At 41.8% G+C, this 18,843-nt stretch overlaps 1 protein-coding gene across 2 annotated transcripts in view; it reads right to left on the reverse strand.

The window, feature by feature from the left end:
• CHFR (checkpoint with forkhead and ring finger domains) overlaps positions 1–18,401 on the reverse strand; it is a 29,259-nt gene extending 10,858 nt beyond the window's left edge. Inside the window, exons 1-7 of one of the 2 annotated variants that reach the window (XM_017680695.3) lie at positions 17,919–18,401; positions 14,518–14,617; positions 11,992–12,101; positions 11,076–11,135; positions 10,727–10,936; positions 9,620–9,784; positions 1,115–1,291 (exon numbers count right to left, since the gene is read on the reverse strand). In XM_017680695.3, coding sequence (XP_017536184.3) covers positions 1,115–1,291; positions 9,620–9,784; positions 10,727–10,936; positions 11,076–11,135; positions 11,992–12,101; positions 14,518–14,617; positions 17,919–18,237 — 1,141 coding nt within the window. In that variant the 5' untranslated portion in view covers positions 18,238–18,401. The remainder of the gene's footprint in view (positions 1–1,114; positions 1,292–9,619; positions 9,785–10,726; positions 10,937–11,075; positions 11,136–11,991; positions 12,102–14,517; positions 14,618–17,918) is intronic. The other variant, XM_017680696.3, reaches the window with a different exon arrangement.
• Between the last annotated feature and the right edge of the window lie 442 nt (positions 18,402–18,843).

Here is an 18,843-nt window from a genome sequence, read left to right on the forward strand (position 1 = left end):
AGGCCAGTTGTCAAACAGTATTTGTATATAATATCATTTTATCATTTTTGATTAAAAAGACATGACTCATGTATACACAAAAGTGCTGGAAGGTATAGACTCTGAGAGATGTTACCAGGAGCTTTAAAATATTTTCCCTTTTCTTCTGCTGGTGTGTATTAATTTTTCTGTCATGCTCCTGTGTTGCTTATTACAGGTTTTTAATTGAAGAAATACTATTTAACAGAAAACAAAAGCAGCCGCCATCTGTCCCAGACCCTCCTCACCTTCCACCTCCCTCCTCTGAAGAACTACTTTCGTGTCTTTAGCTGTTCCTTCCCGTACGGCCCTCCGTGTTTCTGAACTGTAATGCAATGCTTCCGTTGATTGATTTTAGACATCATCTCCTGACATCTATTAAGGTAGAGAAGTATTTTGCTCCCTGGACTCCCTTCCCAATACTATGATGACACAATTATATGTTCAGTGCACTGTACTCAGGTTATGCCTAAGGACTTACTGCTGAGGCAACAATATACTCTAATCTTTTTCCTTGTACGATTTTTTTACTGGAGTTAAAAATGGCTTCATTTCTATACGTTTAAAATGTACCCATTGCCCATTCTTTCCATGTCCTCCCCAAGCTGATCAGTTCAGTTTTCAGTTCAATTTCTGTCCCCCAGGCCCTCCCTCCTGAGCCTGTCACATGCCCCCATCTGCAGGCTATTCTCAGGCCATGCAGCCACTGTCCTACCACACATTCCAAAATATTTTCTACAATCTTTTGAACTTAGGCTTTTAAAGTGTATGTTTTTCTCTAGAACACCCTTAAGGTTCAAACTATTCCTTAAAGACAACATTTTAAAAACCTGGTTGTGATATAAGAACAGGACTGCAATTCAGAACACATTGTTCCCAAGAGTATATCCTAATAGTAAAGACAGTTTGATCCCAATGATGCAAACAGGAGAGAAAAGGCCCATAAAATACTCAGGCACCACCAGTGTCAGCCTGAGACTGTGTCCTCATGCTTCTACAGAAGGTGGGGTCCCATGGGAGCAGATCAGACAGCCCCACTGGGGACCCAAGGTGCTCCCAAGAGACCCAAGGATACACAAAACCATAAAATTCTGACCTCCTTTCATTCTCTTCTGAACAGGCTCCAAATCCTCCTGCTCCTGGGGTTCCTGGGGTTCTGAGAGAGAGAAGGATGCTCCCTCTCTATCTGGGAGAGCCGAAGGGAAGCCGGAGAGGTCATCACGTGCCTCGGATGAACCACACCTTTTTGGGGAAACACGTACACCTCTGGAGCCTGTGAAGGGACAATGAGAAAGGTTCTGATTCACCTGCCTGAATGGGGTGTAGGGGGCAGTGTCACTGATTCAAACTAGGTGCAGGTAACCCACAGTGCTATATTTTAAGAGTAACACATGCTTACTAAAATATTCATCCCACCACATTTCTCAAATGTGTTTGTGTCACTGCTGTGCTCAGTGGAGCTGGGGGCAAGTAGCACTGTGCAGAGATGTCTGTGATGGGAATCAGCTCTTGAACACTGTCTAATATAGGGCCAATCCACATGCCAGTAGTCATAACATATACACTGTGCTGCAAATAGTGTTAGCACAGAGGTCCATGTAGAGAAGAGATGTTCAGAGATGTGGACTGCAGGCCTCAGAAGGCAAGGAGTCAGATCCAGAGGAAATGGCAATGGTGACAGGAAGGAGGGAGTCACCACAGTGAAGCACTACTGACATAAGCAAGAAGCTAGAGTCACAAACTTTACATGAACTCAGCAGAAAGGGAAGGGCGCTTCCTAGAAACCTTTATCTTTAAAGACCTAGATCATAAGATCATACAGGCATACCTTACTTTATTGCACTTCACAGATACTACGTTTTTTACAAACTGAAGGTTTATGGCAACCCTGCTTCAGGCAAGTCTATCAGCAACCATTTTTCCAACAGCCTTTGCTCACTTCATGTTTCTGTATCACATTTCAGTAATTCTCACAATATTTCAGACTTTATTATTCTGTGATGGTGATCTGTGATGAGTGACTAAGACTTGCTGAAACCTGAGAAGACGGTTAGCATTTTTAAATTAAGGTATGTACACTGTTTTTAAAACATAATGCTATTGGGGATCTCGGGATTAAAGATGGCAGCATGAGAGGTAAGACAGAGGCTTCCTCCAAAAACCACATATAATACAAAAATATAATTAATACAACTAATCCTGAAAGAGCAACAGGAAAGAGGACTGTGCAAGACTGCATACACCTGGAGAAAAGAGCAGACCTCACAGAAAGGGCTCACAGAAAGACCACTGCTGTAGCCCAGCGGGAACCAAGCCCCTCTCCCACCCCAGCTCACCGGAGGGAGGAAGAGAAATGGAGCAGGAAGGGAGTGGAGGCCTGGGACTGCTGAATACCTAACTCCGGAGATCTGCTCTGGGAGCACAAACCTACATTTCATGGTGCTTTCACAATACTCTCGTGATTAGAGGATTGGAAACCTAAGACAGGCAGAATTCCTGGAGAGACTGAGATTCCAGCCGCTTTTGGAAAGCAGGGATCTGTATCCGGCTGCCCTGGGACAAAAGAAAGGTGGGCAGTCTGAAAGACTTCCTAACAAGGAAGCCCTTAGCAAGAGGGCTGCTAAAGGGGCAAGGACTGCACAGAGCTTACTGCTCAGGAGAAAGGACAGGTAGACAAAATTGTTTGAGTGCACTCTGCTCAGCAGGTTGGGAGCTTTCACAATTTCCAGGTGCTCCAGCTCCCTGGCTGGCTACACAGCTCCAAGGACCCCCTCCGTGATAGGTAGCCTACTGCACCTTTCTCCCGGCCAGCCCCACCTAGCTCACAAGCCAGCAAACCCTACCCTGGCTGGCGTTAGGCCAGCCTGAGGGAAGATCTGTCTACAGCAACTACAAATGCAAAGCATAGAGGCTTATACCTGTATGCTCAGCACACTGATTAAGGCAGTGGAGACAGGCATTGCAGCTGGGAAGCAGGAAACAGCTCTTTCCTCCCCCCAGGCACAAATACCACTCCCCTGCGACCCCCGACATTATTTCAGGGGCTGAGCAGCTCCAGAGAGTAGAGTTTCTGGACACGAGAGAGCACCATATACAAATATAAAATGCCAAAAGAACCTGGTACAGAGTAAAATTAATATAACTCCTGAGAAATATGACATGGACATCATGACTCTTCCTGAAAGGGAGTTCAAAATAAAAATCATTAACATGCTCATGGAGGTATGGAAAGGTATTCAAGAACTCAGGAATGAATTCCAGTTGGAGATCCAATCATTGAAGAGCACAATGGAGGGTATTAAAAGCAGATTGGATATGGTGGAGGAGACAATAAATGAAATAGAAACTAGAGAAGAGGAATACAAAGAGGCTGAGGCACAGAGAGAAAAAAGAATCTCTAAGAATAAAAGAATATTGAGAGAACTGTGTGACCAATCCAAACAGAACAACATTCGCATTATAGGGGTACCAGAAGAAGAAGAGAGAGAGAAAGGGATAGAAAGTGTCTTTGAGGAGGTAACTGCTGAAAACTTCCCTAATCTGGGGGAGGAGATAGTCTCAGGCCATAGAGGTGCACAGATCTCCCAACACAAGGGACCCAAGGAAGACAACACCAAGACATAGAGTAATTAAAATGGCAAAGATCAAGGATAAGGACAGACTATTAAAAGCATCCAGAGAGAGAAATAAGATCACATATAAAGGAAAGCCCATGAGGTTAATATCAGACTTCTCAGTAGAAACCTTTCAGGCCAGAAGGGAGTGGCATGATATATTTAATGCAATGAAGCAGAAGGGCCTGGAACCAAGATTACTTTATCTGGTGAGATTATCATTTAAATTTGAAGGAGGGATTAAACAATTTCCACATAAGCAAAAGCTGAGAGAATTTATCTCCCACAAATCATCTCTACAGTCTATTTTGAAGGGACTGCTATAGATGAAAGTGTTCCTAAGGTTTAATAGCTGGCACCAGAGGTAATAAAACCACAGTAAAGAAAGTAGAACAGCTAATTATTAAGCAAATGCAAAATTAAATTAACTATTCCCAAAGTCAAACAAGGGGAAGACAAAGAGTACAGAATATGATACCTAATACATAAAGAACAGAGGAGGAAGAAAAAGGAGGAGAAAAAGAAAAGAACCTTTAGATTATGTTTGTAATACCATATTAAGTGAGTTAAGTTAGATTCTTAAATAGTAAGGAAGTTAACCTTGAACCTTTGGTAACCATGAATCAAAAGTCTGCAATGGCAATAAGTACATACCTATCGATAATCACCCTAAATGTAAATGGACTGAATGCACCAATCAAAACACATAGTGTCACTGAATGGATAAAGAAACAAGACCCATCTATATGTTGCCTTGAAAAGACTCACTTTAAACCAAAAGACATACACAGACTAAAAGTGACGGGATAGAAAAAGATATTTCATGCAACTAAGAGAGAAAAAAAGCAGGAGTTGCAGTACTTGTATCAAACAAGATAGACTTCAAAACTAAGAAAGTCTCAAGAGACAAAGGACATTACATAATGATAAAGGAGTCAATCCAACAAGAAGAAATAACCATTATAAATATCAATGCTCCCAACACAGGAGCACCTACATATGTGAAACAAATACTAACTGACTTAAAAGGGGAAATAGAATGCAATGCATTCCATTCTAGGAGATTTCAACACTCCACTCACTCTGAAGGACAGATCAACCAGACAGAAAATAAGGACACAGAGGCACTGAACAACACATTAGAACAGATGGATCTAACAGACATCTACAGAACTCTACACCCAAAAGCAGCAGAATACACATTCTTCTCAAGTGCACATGGAACATTTTCAAGAATAGATAATATACTAGGCCATAAAAAGAGCCTCAGTAAATTCAAAAAGATTGAAATTGTACCAACCAGTTTCTCAGACCACAAAGGTATGAAACTAGAAGTAAATTATGCAAAGAACATGAAAAATCCCACAAACACATGGAGGCTTCACAACATGCTCCTGAATAACCAATGGATCAATGACCAAATAAAAATAGAGATCAAGCAATATATGGAGACAAATGACAACAATAATTCAACACCACAAAATCTGTGGGATGCAGCCAGGGCATGCTAGGAGGACAGTATATTGCAGCACAGGCCTACCTCAGGCAAGAAGAACAATCCCATATAAGCAGTCTAAACTCACAATTACTGAAACTAGAAAAAGAAGAACAAATGAGGACCAAAGTCAGTAGAAGGAGGGCCATAACAAAGATTAGAGCAGAAATAAATAAATTCGAGAAGAATAAAACAATAGAAAGAATCAATGAAAGCAAGAGCTGGTTCTTCGAGAAAATAAACAAAATAGATAAAACCCTGGCCAAACTTAACAAGAAAAAAAGAGAGTCTACACACATTAATAAAACCAGAAATGAGAAAGGAAAAATCACTATGGACACCACAGAAATACAAATAAAAAGAATTATTAGTGAATACTATGAAAAATTATATGCTAACAAACTGGATAACCTAGAAGAAATGGACAGCTTTCTAGAAAAATACAAACTTTCAAGGCTGACCAAGGAAGAAACAGAAAATCTGAATAAACCAATTACCAGCAACAAAATTGAACTGGTAATCAAAAAACTACCTAAGAACAAAACCCTGGACCAGATGGCTTCACTGCTGAATTTTATCAAACATTTAGTGAAGATCTAATACCCATTCTCCTTAAACTTTTCCAAAGAGTAGAAGAGGAAATACTTCCAAACTCATTCTATGAGGACAGCATCACTCTAATACCAAAACCAGGCAAAGACACTACAAAAAATGAAAATTACACACCAATATCCCAGATGAACACAGATGCAAAAATACCCAACAAAATATTAGCAAACTGAATTAAAAAATACATCAAAAAGACCATCCATCATGATCAAGGAGGACTCATCCCAGGGATGCAACATTTGAAAATCCATCAATATCATCCACCACATCAACAAAAAGAAAGACAAAAACCAAATGATCACCTCCATAGACGCTGAAAAAGCATTCGACAAAATTCAACATCCATTCATGATAAAAACTCTCAACAAAATGGGTATAGAGGGCAAGTACCACAACATAATAAAGGCCATATAGGAGAAACCCACAGCCAACATTATACTTAACAGCGAGAAGCTGAAAGCTATTCCTTTAAGATCAGGAACAAAACAAGGATGCCCACATTCCCCACTTCTATTCAACATAGTACTGGAGGTCCTAGCCACGGCAATCAGACAACACAAAGAAATAAAAGGCATCAAGATTGGCAAGGAAGAACTTAAACTGTCCCTCTTTGCAGATGACATGATATTGTCATAAAAAACGCTAAAGAATCCACTCCAAAACTACTAGATCTAATATCTGAATTCAGCAAAGTTGCAGGATACAAAATGAATACACAGAAATCTGTGGCACTCCTATACACTAATGATGAACTATCAGAGAGAGAAATCAGTAAAACAATTCCATTCACAATTGGATCAAAAAGAATAAAATACCTAGGAATAAACCTAATGAAAGAAGTGAAAGACCTATACTCTGAAAACGACAAGACACTCATCAGAGAAATTAAAGAAGATACCAATAAATGGAAACAGATCCCATGCTCATGGATAGGAAGAATTAATATTGTCAAAATGGTCATCCTACCTAAAGCAATCTACAGATTCAATGCAATCTTTATCAAAATACCAACAGTATTCTTCAAAGAACTAGAGAAAATCGTCCTAAAATTCATATGGAACCAAAAAGACTTCAAATAGCCAAAGCAATCCTGAGAAGGAAGAATAAAGCTGGGAGGATTATGCTCCCCAACTTCAAGCTCTACTACAAAGCCACAGTAATCAAGACAGTTTGGTACTGGCACAAGAACAGAGTCACAGACCAGTGGAACAGAATAGAGACTCCAAACATTAACCCAAACATATATGGTCAATTAATATACGATAAAGGAGCCATGGACATACAATGGGGAAATGACAGTCTCTTCAACAGCTGGTGTTGGCAAAACTGGACAGCTACATGTAAGAGAATGAAACTGGATTGTTTAACCCCATACACAAAAGTAAACTAGAAATGGATCAAAGACATGAATGTAAGTCATGAAACCATAAAACTCTTAGAAGACAACATAGGCAAACATCTCCTGAATATAAGCATGAGCAACTTCTTCCTGAACCCATCTCCTCGAGAAAGGGAAACAAAAGCAAAAATGAACTCATGGGACTACATCAAACTAAAATGTTTCTGTATGGCAAAGGACACCATCAACAGAACAAAAAGGCATCCTACAGTATGGGAGAATATATTTGTAAATGACATATCTGACAAGGGGTTAACATCCAAAATATATAAAGAACTCACAGGCCTCAACACCCAAAAAGCAAATAACCCGATTAACAAATGGGCAGAGGATATGAAGAGACAATTCTCCAAAGAAATTCTGATGGCCAACAGACACATGAATCATCACATGAATCCACAGCACTAATCATCAGGGAAATGCAAATTAAAACCACAATGAGATATCACCTCACACCAGTAAGGATGGCCAGCATTGAAAAGACTAAGAACAACAAATGCTGCCAAGGATGCGGAGAAAGGGGAACCCTCCTACACTGCTGGTGGGAATGTAAGCTAGTTCAACCACTGTGGAAAGCAATATGGAGGTTCCTCAAAAAACTAAAAATAGAAATACCATTTGACCCAGGAATCCCACTCCTTGGAATTTACCCAGAGAATATACCTTCTCAGATTCAAAAAGACATAGGCACCCCTATGTTTATCACAGCACTTTTTACAATAGCCAAGATATGGAAGCAACCTAAGTGTCCATCAGCAGATGAATGGATAAAGAAGAGGTGGTACATATACACAATGGAATACTATTCAGCCGTAAGAAAGAAACAAATCCTACCATTTGCAACAACATGGATGGAGCTGGAGGACATTATGATCAGTGAAATAAGCCAGGTGGAGAAAGACAAGTGCCAAATGATTTCCCTCATTTGTGGAGTATAACAATGAAGCAAAATTGAAGGAACAAAATGGCAGCAGACTCAGAGACTCCAAGAATGAACTAGTGGTTACCAAAGGGGAGGGGTGTGGGAGGGCGGGTGGGGAGGGAGGGAGAAGGGGATTGAGGGATATTATGTTTAGTACACATGGTGTGGGGGATCACAGGGAGAACAGTATACCACACAGAAGGTACACAGAGAATCTGTGGCATCTTGCTGCACTGATAGACAGTGACTGCATTGGGGTATGGGTGGGGACTTGATAACATGGGTAAATGTAGTAAACACATTGTTCTTTCATGTAAAACCTTCATAAGAGTGTATATCACTCATACCTTAATAAAAAATTTAAAAAAAATAACAAAAACATAATGTTATTGTACACTGAATAGACTCCAGTATAGCAGAGACATAACTTTTTTTTTTGGAAATAAGATACACATTTTATTTGAAGTTGCATGGTCAGGAAGTAATAGTTCAAATAATTAAAGAAAGTTGGGGCTGATTGTGAATCCCTACTCTGTTCTACATCTTTACAGAGTCTAATACTGTGACCACCAGTTTCTAGAAATAATTATTTGCTTTTGCATCAGGTCAAGCACTTTTATAACTTTTTCCTCTTCTTAGTAGGGACATAACTTTTATTATGTACTGGGAAATCAAAAAACTCACTTGACTCATTTTACTGCAGTGGTTTGGAGGCAAACCACAATTTCTCCAAGATATGCCTGCATTATAATCAGTATTTAATCTATAATATTCAAATGGTGCTATTACTTTGAAAAGTAAAGTAATTGGCTTACAGTAGCTGAAAGAAAATTGTTTTGGAGCAAATTAGTTCATATACTAAGAAAAAAAGAGGCAACTTCCTAGATAGGCATCTGGCTCTAGTTGTCACTCCCCTATTGTCTCAAGGGCCTTCTGGGCTCAATGGGTTTCCCATTCCAGAATGTTTATAATGATGGCACCTCTCTGACAGGCTGATCGATGGTTAAGAATTAATTTTAATGTTTGGTACTCCATCTCACACACTTAGGAAGTGCTCAGTAAGCATTAATGTGATTATTTTGTTAATATGCATACCCTTATGCATACAGGTAGAAAAATGTCCCCAAGTTTATACAACTGAAAGTAAGTGTTCCATCTGAACAATTTGCTTAGAGCATGGTTTTTCCTAATTTATGCTTTTATTTTTTTAATCACACAGGTAATATACAAATACATTGCCCTTTCATGGCAAATACTCCATCGCATATAGGTGTGTGTGTGTACCACATTTCTTTTATCCATTCACCCACCGATGGACACCTAGGGTGTTGCCATGTCTTTGCTATTGTGACTAATGCTGCAATGAACACAGGAGTGCAGATATTCCTTCTAGATACTGTTTTCATTTATTTTGGATAAATACCCAGGAGTAGAATTGCTGGGCCTTACAGTAGCTCTGTGTTTAGTGTTCTGAGCACCCTCCACTCTGCTTTCCACAGAAGCTGCCCAGTTCACATTCCCACCCGCAGTGCACAAGGGTTCCCTTTATTTCATGTCCTCACCCACACTTGTTATCTTGTCTTTTTGATGCATTCCTGACAGCGTGAGGCAAATCTCCTGCAGCTCTGATTTGCACTTCCCTGACATTAATGATGTTGGTGAGCCTCTTTTCCTGTAACTTTTGATTTTCTGTATGACTTCTTTGGAGAAACGTCTATTTAGGTCTTCTGCCCAAAGTAAGAATGAGAGAGCAAGCATTCTGGGGATGAATAAAATTATCTCAAAAGTAGGTGAAGGAGGCTATAAAACTTCCCTAAAGTTCATTAGAGAGCTTAATAAAAAGGAAGAAATACCATTTTTCTGGGTATTGTTAAAAATGTCAGTTCTCCCCAAATCAAAATCTCAAAAACACTTAAAAAAAAAAACTTGAAAAGGTAATTCTAAAGATAATCTGGAAAAACAACACAGGACAGTAGCTTAGAAAGTAAACCAACAACATTAATATGTATAGTGTGATCTAATTTAGGAATATATATATACACATATATTCTATGTTGTAACAATATCTACCAGGAAACATTCACTCATACTGTACCTAGATGATCTGAATTTTTCTAGTGACCAGGGAGGAAGGTAAAGATTTCATTTATGTAAGTATATGTACAAGTGGTTTCAAATAATATACTACTCTGATGAGTCTTGAAAACATCATGCTGAGTGAAAGAAGCCAGACCCAAAGGCCATGTAGTGTGTGATTTCTTTTATATGAAATGCCCTGAATGGGCAAATCCAGAGGCAGAAGGCAGATCAATGCTGGGAATGGGGACTGACTGCTTATGGGTGTGGAGTCTCCTTTTGGGGTGATGAAAATGTTCTGGAATTAAATAGCTACACAACACTGAATATAGTAAAGAACTACTTCAGGTTATTTTTATGGTATATGAATTACATCCTAATAAAACTGTAAAAAATACCACAATACTATAGTCCCTGACCTTCAGCATTTCTCTGGAGGGAACAAGAATATTTACTACTCAGAAATCTTACTACTGAGAGCCTGTAGCCTGATGCCACCCTGAATTCCTTAGTGGCTCTTGTGTCTCTATAACAATATAGGTCATGATTAGTGAACAAAAACCCACGCAGACCACCCCGGATCCCCATCTCACCAGAGCTGGAGAGTGGCACTCGCCCAGCAGGGGCAGGCTCCATGGAAGAAGTAGAGGCCCTGAGGATGAGGTCTGTTGTCGATGTGGATGGCTGTGGTTCCTCAAAGCACACCCGAGTGGCTGGTAAGGATGGGAGGAACTGGGGGTTGTCACCTCGCCCTACACCTGAGGTATCTTTGGTCATGTGGAACACGTTTTCCTTATCAGCTTCTGTAAGCAGGAGGGAGCAGAAGCATCTCCTCAGGGCCGAGATGGGGTGCACTGCTTCTGGCAGACAATCCCGGCCAAAGGCTGTCATCTAGGAACCCACAGTCCCCCATACCAACTGCATTGCTGTGACCTCACTTACCAAGGGAGTTTTGTGTTATGCCTCGCTCTTCATTTAAAGATTCATAGAGGTATGCCACATCTAAAAGGAAATCACGGTGGGCGGCAGTGAGAACAGCTCAGCACAGAAAACAACTCACTTGTCTCTTCCTTCCCTCCCACCTCTTCAGGCCCTTTGCTCTGTTAACCATTTTGACTTATCAGCTAGTAAAAATTCACCAGTTTAAGGGATTTTAAAACAAATGATCCAAAACATCTTAGCAAACTTTAAAATAATAAGCCTTAGGAAAAACATGTGGAGTCAGGAGGCAGACCAAGGGAAGGCAGAGGATGAAGGTGAGAAACCCATGCCTTGCTCATCATTTCCAACTCCCAGAAGGAGCAGACACTTGATCCTTCCATCCTGTGGCCAGGGCCTGGCTTTGATCATGCTGAAGAGAATGCTCCTCCCTTCCTGTTTTGGGGGTAACCTTCTAAAGACTCCCTTAACTCTCCCTGCTCTGTACAAACACAGACAATGACACCCAGACCTAGAAAAGCCCTAATCCACTCTAACCTTTGCTGGCTCCAGTAGAGTCTCCAAAAGCTAAACCACAGGGCCTTGAGTCCCCTACTATTGGTATGACTCCCCACATCTCTGATTTCTTCCATCCGCTAGTAACCTAACCTGCCCCACTCACTTCTCCTTGGCTGCCATTTTGCGATTCATGGCTCATGGCCATTTGGTATTTTTGAAAACTGGTGGGCTCAGACTGCAAAGCCAACACCCCCACACTTGAACAGACACTACTCATACCAAGCATCCATACAAGCAGGAAGGGGAGTGTAGCTAACACTGACATTCCTGCAGGAAAGATCTACTTTGAGATTCTGCTGCCATGATGCTTCCTAGCCACCAAACCCACTGGTGTGTCCACCCCTTTACCTTCCCCTCTTACTGTGTTCTGGTTCATTCTTCCTGTACACCAAGTAGATGACATCCCCAGTCTGTAAAGGGCAAGTCTGCTTCTTAACAACCTTCAGCTTGTTAATTACTGTCCCATTGGTGCTGTAGAAACAACAAAATTGCAATTTATCTTGCTTAAAACAACTTGGAGCTAAAATTTTCTTTTTCTACTACCACTAGGAAAGCAGTCCAATATTACCATTTTGAAAACGATAAAACACTCATAAGAATGATGTAAATTTTTTACGGGGCACACATACAAATGCTACTTTACAATTCTCTTAAGATAAAGCTTGCCTGTTGCCCCCTTACTGACAGCTGAACAAGCAACCAAATGTCTTGTCAAGTATTAACATTGCTGTTCCAAAACGACATTCTCCTTCATGTGCCTCCTACTGGACCCTGGACTTCCACTAGCACAATGTGCTTTGACCTCCAGCTTCCCTCCTGCTCCTGTGCAGCTCTTTGCAGACCCACTCCTCCCTCTGGCCAGCACGAATGAGGCCAGTCTGTTCCTCAGGTGAGTCCAGACGGAAGATGGCATGGTCCCTGCAGTTGTGAGGTTATTCCAGTCAATCAGGGACCACGCTGCCAGGTGGGAGATGGAGGGAGTGGCGGGGACAGACAGGAGCCTAAGTCAGGTGGGACAGGAAGCACTTCCCTGAGGAAGGACTCAGAAAATCAGGGGTGGACAACATGCACACCGGGCAAGGGGTGAACAAAACTCAGCAACTAAGCAAACCAACCTGATTTCAGGCACTCACACCACTCATACCTTTACTCTACAGCTTCACCCAAAGGCCCTGGTGGTGAAAAGGGTTTATTTTTACATGTGAGCAGACTTCCTCTGCTTTGGTTTTCTGTAGAGGCATTTTTCAACAGAGATGTTAAAGGAGATGAATATTCTGGTTATGCAGTCTCTGTCCCAGCTACTCAGCTCTGCTGCTATCCTGTGAAAGCAGTCACAGATAGCCCATAATAAAGGGTGGTGGCCACACCTCAGAAAAACCAGTGGTGTTACCACAGTACCGCAAGGGCTTCTGCTGTCAGACTTTTCCTCACAACCTGTTCTCAAGCTCTTTCTAACCAAAAGGTCTGATTTTGCTTTTCTGCTTCAACATCTTGGATGACTTCACACAGCCCTCAGGCTCAAGTCCAAACCCCCTAGCATGCACGTCATGCATGTCAGGGCCCTTCTGCTCTGGTCTACTGCCCAGCTTTGCCCTCACCACTCACTCTGACCACACAGGGCCTGCTTGGGCCTGTGGGCCTCTGCACCTGTGGTTCCTTCTGCCTGGAACACACCCTTCCTCTCCAGGCACCTCAGGCAAGGAATGCAGTGGCTTCCTTAAGCTGAAAAGGCAAGCAAGGATTCTCCCTTATAGCCTCCAGAAGGAGCAAGGCCTGCCAGCAACCTTGTTTTTTTTTTAAGTCCAGTGAAGCTGAGTGGGACTTTGGACCTTCAGAAATATAAGAAAATAGATTTGTGTTGTTTTAAGCTACTGTTGGTGGTAATTTGCCACAAAAGCCCTGGTATTAGGAAGCTAATATCATCTCACAGCCCATGTTAGAAAGCAGGTCCTGATGCAGGAAGAGGGCTTTAGAACCAGCTGCTGGTGTACACTGTGCTGAGAAACACTGTACCTAGAAGAGGAAGAGGCACATCCATTCTTTGGAGTAAAACCTAATTCCTAGTCTTCCATCTAAATGGTCAGCTACCAGAGAATCTCATAGCACCTGACCTTTACAAAAATAAATCATCTGGTGGGAAAGACACTTCAAACATACTGCTAGGAAGCCATCTGCCACTAGTACTAGGTTTAAAATAGGCACATTCCAGTGCAGCATTCCTTCCCATAAATTCATCCCAAGAAAACAATCAGACATGAATGTAAAGAGTTTTGGCAGAGAGTCATTGCTGCATCATTTGCAATAAGAAAACTCAAAATAATCAATTTCCACCAGTGAGGGAGCTGACAAGTTATTATATGACAACGATGAAAAAGACAAGCTGGATCTAGACACAGTGACATTTCAAGCACTCTATAAACACTGTAAGTGAAAAAGGCAGATACATCAACAGTATACATTGTAAAACTTCATTAATGCAAACTAAATACATATGTATTTTTAATGGATGAGTGGGATTTGAAAAGCTTCATACTTTTACATACTATTTATGCTATGTGAGAATGAAAAAAAGGAAGTTTTTTTTTATTTGGGGGAAAGAAGTCTAACTCAAATAGGTTTGCAAGAACCAAAAATTTACAACTGCCTTTTTTAAGTCTTATTTCTGAGGTATTTTTGCTTTAATTTGAACATTCAAGAAGGGTCAAAGATACCAAAGTGTCACTGAGTATCGCATCCAGCAAGCCAGAAAATACATTTCCTAATATCGTCAGAACCTAGTGAAATACTACATTATGGAAAATGGGCCTTGTTTCTTTTATGCAGTCATTGGCTTTAAGTCAATTTCCTAAACTGTAAGAGAAAACAGAAAAGTTCAGAAAGAACTTACCTGGTATCTTCCAGTGACACCTGACCAGATTTTTCATCCACTATAATTTTACAGTGATCTCCAGAGACCAGTTTATTGCTAGGGAACGAAAGGTCACAACCTAAAACAGAGGGGGGGACATGCTGGATGTGACTGTGGGAACCATGCACAATACCACCCTTTGCTTAACCAAGCATGTGGCTGAAATCATTGTATGCACTAAAGGAGACAACACCTCATCATGCAAGGCACAAAGAAGTTTTTAAAAAGCACTTGTGTTAATCCAAAGTAAAGGAAAAGGGATTGTCTTAAACCTTAAAACTCCCTATTATCTACAGGGTACTCCATCAACACCTCTAGCTACACATCAACTCCTTGGGGACAACTTTACAACATGCACACATATGCAACAAGTCTCTTAAATAATATGGAAAGTTAAAAATATCTAAGGGACTTAGTTAAGTAACTCTTCAGTATCTTAACATAGGCCTTAATTTCTTCTCTGGATAATCTAAGGTTTCAAAAATCATCACAAAATTGAAGCAGTCACAGAATGTATGACTGAGGAAATTATCACAGGCACATGTACATATTTAAGAAATTTTAAAACAGAAGGGAGATGCAACTATAGCTGAATACAATCATTATATCCTCATTAAAATCCAGGGGGAAAACATCAAATACTTTCTTCTCTTCTTAAAAGAAAAGTTCTCAGGAGCTTTTAAATATTTAATCACTAATCTTCTTTGAGTAGATTATACTACAGCCACTAAGGTTTATAGCTTTACTTTTTATTAAAAAAAATTTTTTTTGTTTATGTTTTTTTTAAATTTTAATTTTGGTATCATTAATATACAATTACATGAGCAACACTGTGGTTACTAGATTCCTCCCATTAACAAGTTCCCACCACATACCCCATTACAGTCACTGTCCATCAGTGTATTAAGATAGTAGCTTTATTTTTAATAACCAATAGCGGGAAGTAGTACAAATGTCCAACAACTGGTGGTGAATAAACAATCTGGTACATCCAAATAATGGACTACTACTCAGCAACAAAAAGGAACACATTACCGATACACACAACTGCCAAGGATTAATCTTAAAGACATTATGCCAAGGGAAAGAAGCCAGCCACAAAAGATTGGTGGAACTGCATGATTTCATTTAGATGACATTCTGGAAAAGGCAGAACTATAAGGACATAAATCACATCAGTGTTTGCAAGGAGCTGGGGTTGAAGGGAGGGGACTGACTCCAAAGGCCCACCAGGGAACTTTCTGGGGTGATGGAAATGTTCTTCTGTATCTTGACTTTAGTGGTGATTCCCTTTCTCAAAACTCTCAAAACACCTAAAAGGGGTGAATTTTACCATATGTGAACTATACCTCCATAAACTCAAAGTATTAGAAATCTTATTTGCACAAACATTCTACTTTATGGGAAGTGCTTTGTTACATTTATATAAATATTTCACCTCTGCTTGAGATCTTCCATTGCACAGAGCATAACCACTAGGAGAGTCTCCTTGTAGCCCCAGACCCAGGACTAGTTACTGGAGTGGGTTTTTAACAGGCTTCTCTATACCAAACAACAGTATTCTAATTTGGAACTGAGACACTTTGTGCTAAAGTTCTATTTTTGGCATATGTCCTGCTTGTCATTCAGTAGGTTAAATCTCTCACATTGTTGGGGCACATTTCTGCCACTCCCTGAGAATGGAGAGCTCTTTGAGAAGGCAAGAGCTCATCTCCCTTCCCACCTGTAAAGTCAGCAATCCCTTTTCCCCAAAATAATGTATTTTTTATATAACAGGCACATAATTGTTTTAAAATAAATACAATCAAGTTCTACAACTCTATGGAATGTTTGTGTCCCCACCAAATTCAAATGTTGAAGTTCTAACCTCCAAAGTGACTATATATAAACAGGGTCTTTGAGGAGGCAATAAAGGTTAAATGAGATTAGGTAGGCCCATAACCTGATAGGACTAGTGCTCTTATAACAACAGAAACAGACAGACACCAGGTCGCTCTGTCCAGCATGTGAGGACAGTGAAAAGGCAGCTGTCTGTAATCCAGGAAGAAGGCTCTCACCAGGAAATAAATCGGCTGGTGCCTTGATCTTGGACTTCCCAGACTCCATAACTGTGAGAAATAAATTGTTATGGCAGCCTGAACAGATTAATACAGCAACCTTTATGTTTTGCTGCAAATGTTAATATATTCACCAAAAGAATTATATTAAGAAGCAGACATACTTTTGCTCCTTATGGTAACATGAAAAAAGATATGATAAGATTGTGTTAATAATCTCCACAGTTACTATATGAGGTAGGTAAAGAGGCATAGAAAGGTCAGGCAGTTTGTCTCCAGGGTTAAGCTTTGCAGAGGGTCTTCACCAAACCTCCTATTACACCAATTAAAGACAATTAATGCAGTTTTCAAAAGTTTCTAGTGATATGTAAACATTTTCAAAGTTGTAAAAAAAAAAATTAACTTGATATTGGTATTCAAGACTGCCAAAAACAGGTGAAGGTACATCATAAGAGGTAAAATGAAAATGAAACCAAAACACACTTGCTTTTAAACAGTATTCTTTCTAATTCTCTTTTTTAAAGTAGAAAGGCACAGTGATAATTTACTAATTTTTAGACAGACTAGGTATTTTTGTTGGCCTGACCAGTACACTGCTCTTCCTGTAGGAAAGCTACAAGCAAGGTCAAATTACCAGATGATCACTTAGGAGCTTAGACACAGTAAGCATGGAGGTTGAGAGCACTTTGTCTCACTACTTACGTTCACTCTGTTCAAGCCCTTAGCATCCCAGGTTCATTAAACCAACAAATTTTGAGCAGCTCTATTCTAAGAGGCATTACTAGGTCTTTTTTAATGTGGCTGCCTACAGCTATAAATTTCCCTCTGAGCACTGCCATAGCTGCATCCCATAAGTTTTAGTGTACTATTCTTTTCATTTATCCCAAGGTATTTTCTCATTTCCCTTATGACTTTTTCCTTGGCCCACTGGTTGAATGTGCTGTTTAATTTCCACATATCTGTAAATTTTCCAGTGTTCCTTCTGTTAGTGATTTCTAATTTCACTCCACTGAGGTCAGAAAAGATGTTCTGTGTAGTAGTGATATTGAGAAGGCTGAATTCTAGGGGATACATTAATATACCACTTAATAAAGTCGTGATGAGGAATCATCTGCATGAAGCTGGGAGCAAACTGATACGTGGATAACTGGCAACTCATACATGAAGTCCATTCCAGTGGAAAAACTGGATAGCACAGTGTGCCCCGCCCAGGGGCCTCCCACGGCCTGTAGATCCCCGTCTTGCCAGTTTCTGCCCCGCCCTCAGCCCCCCGTCCCTCGTTCCCCTGCCTCGTTCCCGTGTCCCCCTGCTCCCGCTCCGCACCTCTTCTCCGCCCGATGGTCCACTCCCGTTTCCTCAGGAGGACGTGCGGCTCGCCCTCGTCTGCGCCCAGGCGGAGAAGCCTCCCCCACGGCTGCTGCTCGCCTTCCTGGGGCTGCTCCATTGGACTCACATCTAACCAGACCCAGAAAGGTCGGCGGAGGATCTCGAACTGCGAAGGCAGAGGCTGCAGCACACCGCTTCTCCCCACAGCCCTCCCGGCCTCAGGCCCACGCCTCCTCCCGCCGGCCAGCCAGGTTATCCACCACCCCGCGCCGAACCCGGAACCGGCCGCGCCGCAGCCGCCGCTGTCAACAGACATCGCGGCTCCCTCAGCTGATCTGAAAGGAGGGGCCAGCAGCGTCCGCGCCCTGCAATTGGCTGGCGGTGGCGCCCACCGAGCGCGGCAGCTAGAGCGGAACACGGAGTGGACATCGAGAAGGGGTGTGCGGGCTATCGGAGCGTGCGTAGACGGAAGGCTGCGGGCCTGGGCGCCATCTTGGATGGTGGACCGGAGACTTCGTCTTACGGGCTCTCGGATGTAGCTGCGGCCGGCGCCATGATAAGTCGGGGCAAAAGGGACAGAGAAACGTAGAGCGTGGGCGTCCGAAACGCATTCTAGCGGTGTCGGGAATGCAGACGGCCTTTAGCTGTACGAAGCGACGGCCTGCCTTACTTAGGCGAGATAAGTGCACATCCAAACTCGGATATCCATGTCCATCTGTCCGGGGAGCGAAGATCGCCCATGAATGGAGCACCTCTGCGAGCGCCGAGTGCAAACACCCGACCGCGCCGTTGCACCCACTCTTCCTGGCCTCGCAGCCGCCTTGGGGGACAGCGCGGACAGGGGTGCTGAGGGGCGAACAAGCAGCGGGCACCGGGGTCCGGAGGGGCCAGGCAAGTGTCTGCGCTGCTGGAGAGCCCCGAA

The sequence above is a fragment of the Manis javanica genome, chromosome 15, assembly GCF_040802235.1.
Source record: "Manis javanica isolate MJ-LG chromosome 15, MJ_LKY, whole genome shotgun sequence".
NCBI classification, from domain to species: domain Eukaryota; kingdom Metazoa; phylum Chordata; class Mammalia; order Pholidota; family Manidae; genus Manis; species Manis javanica.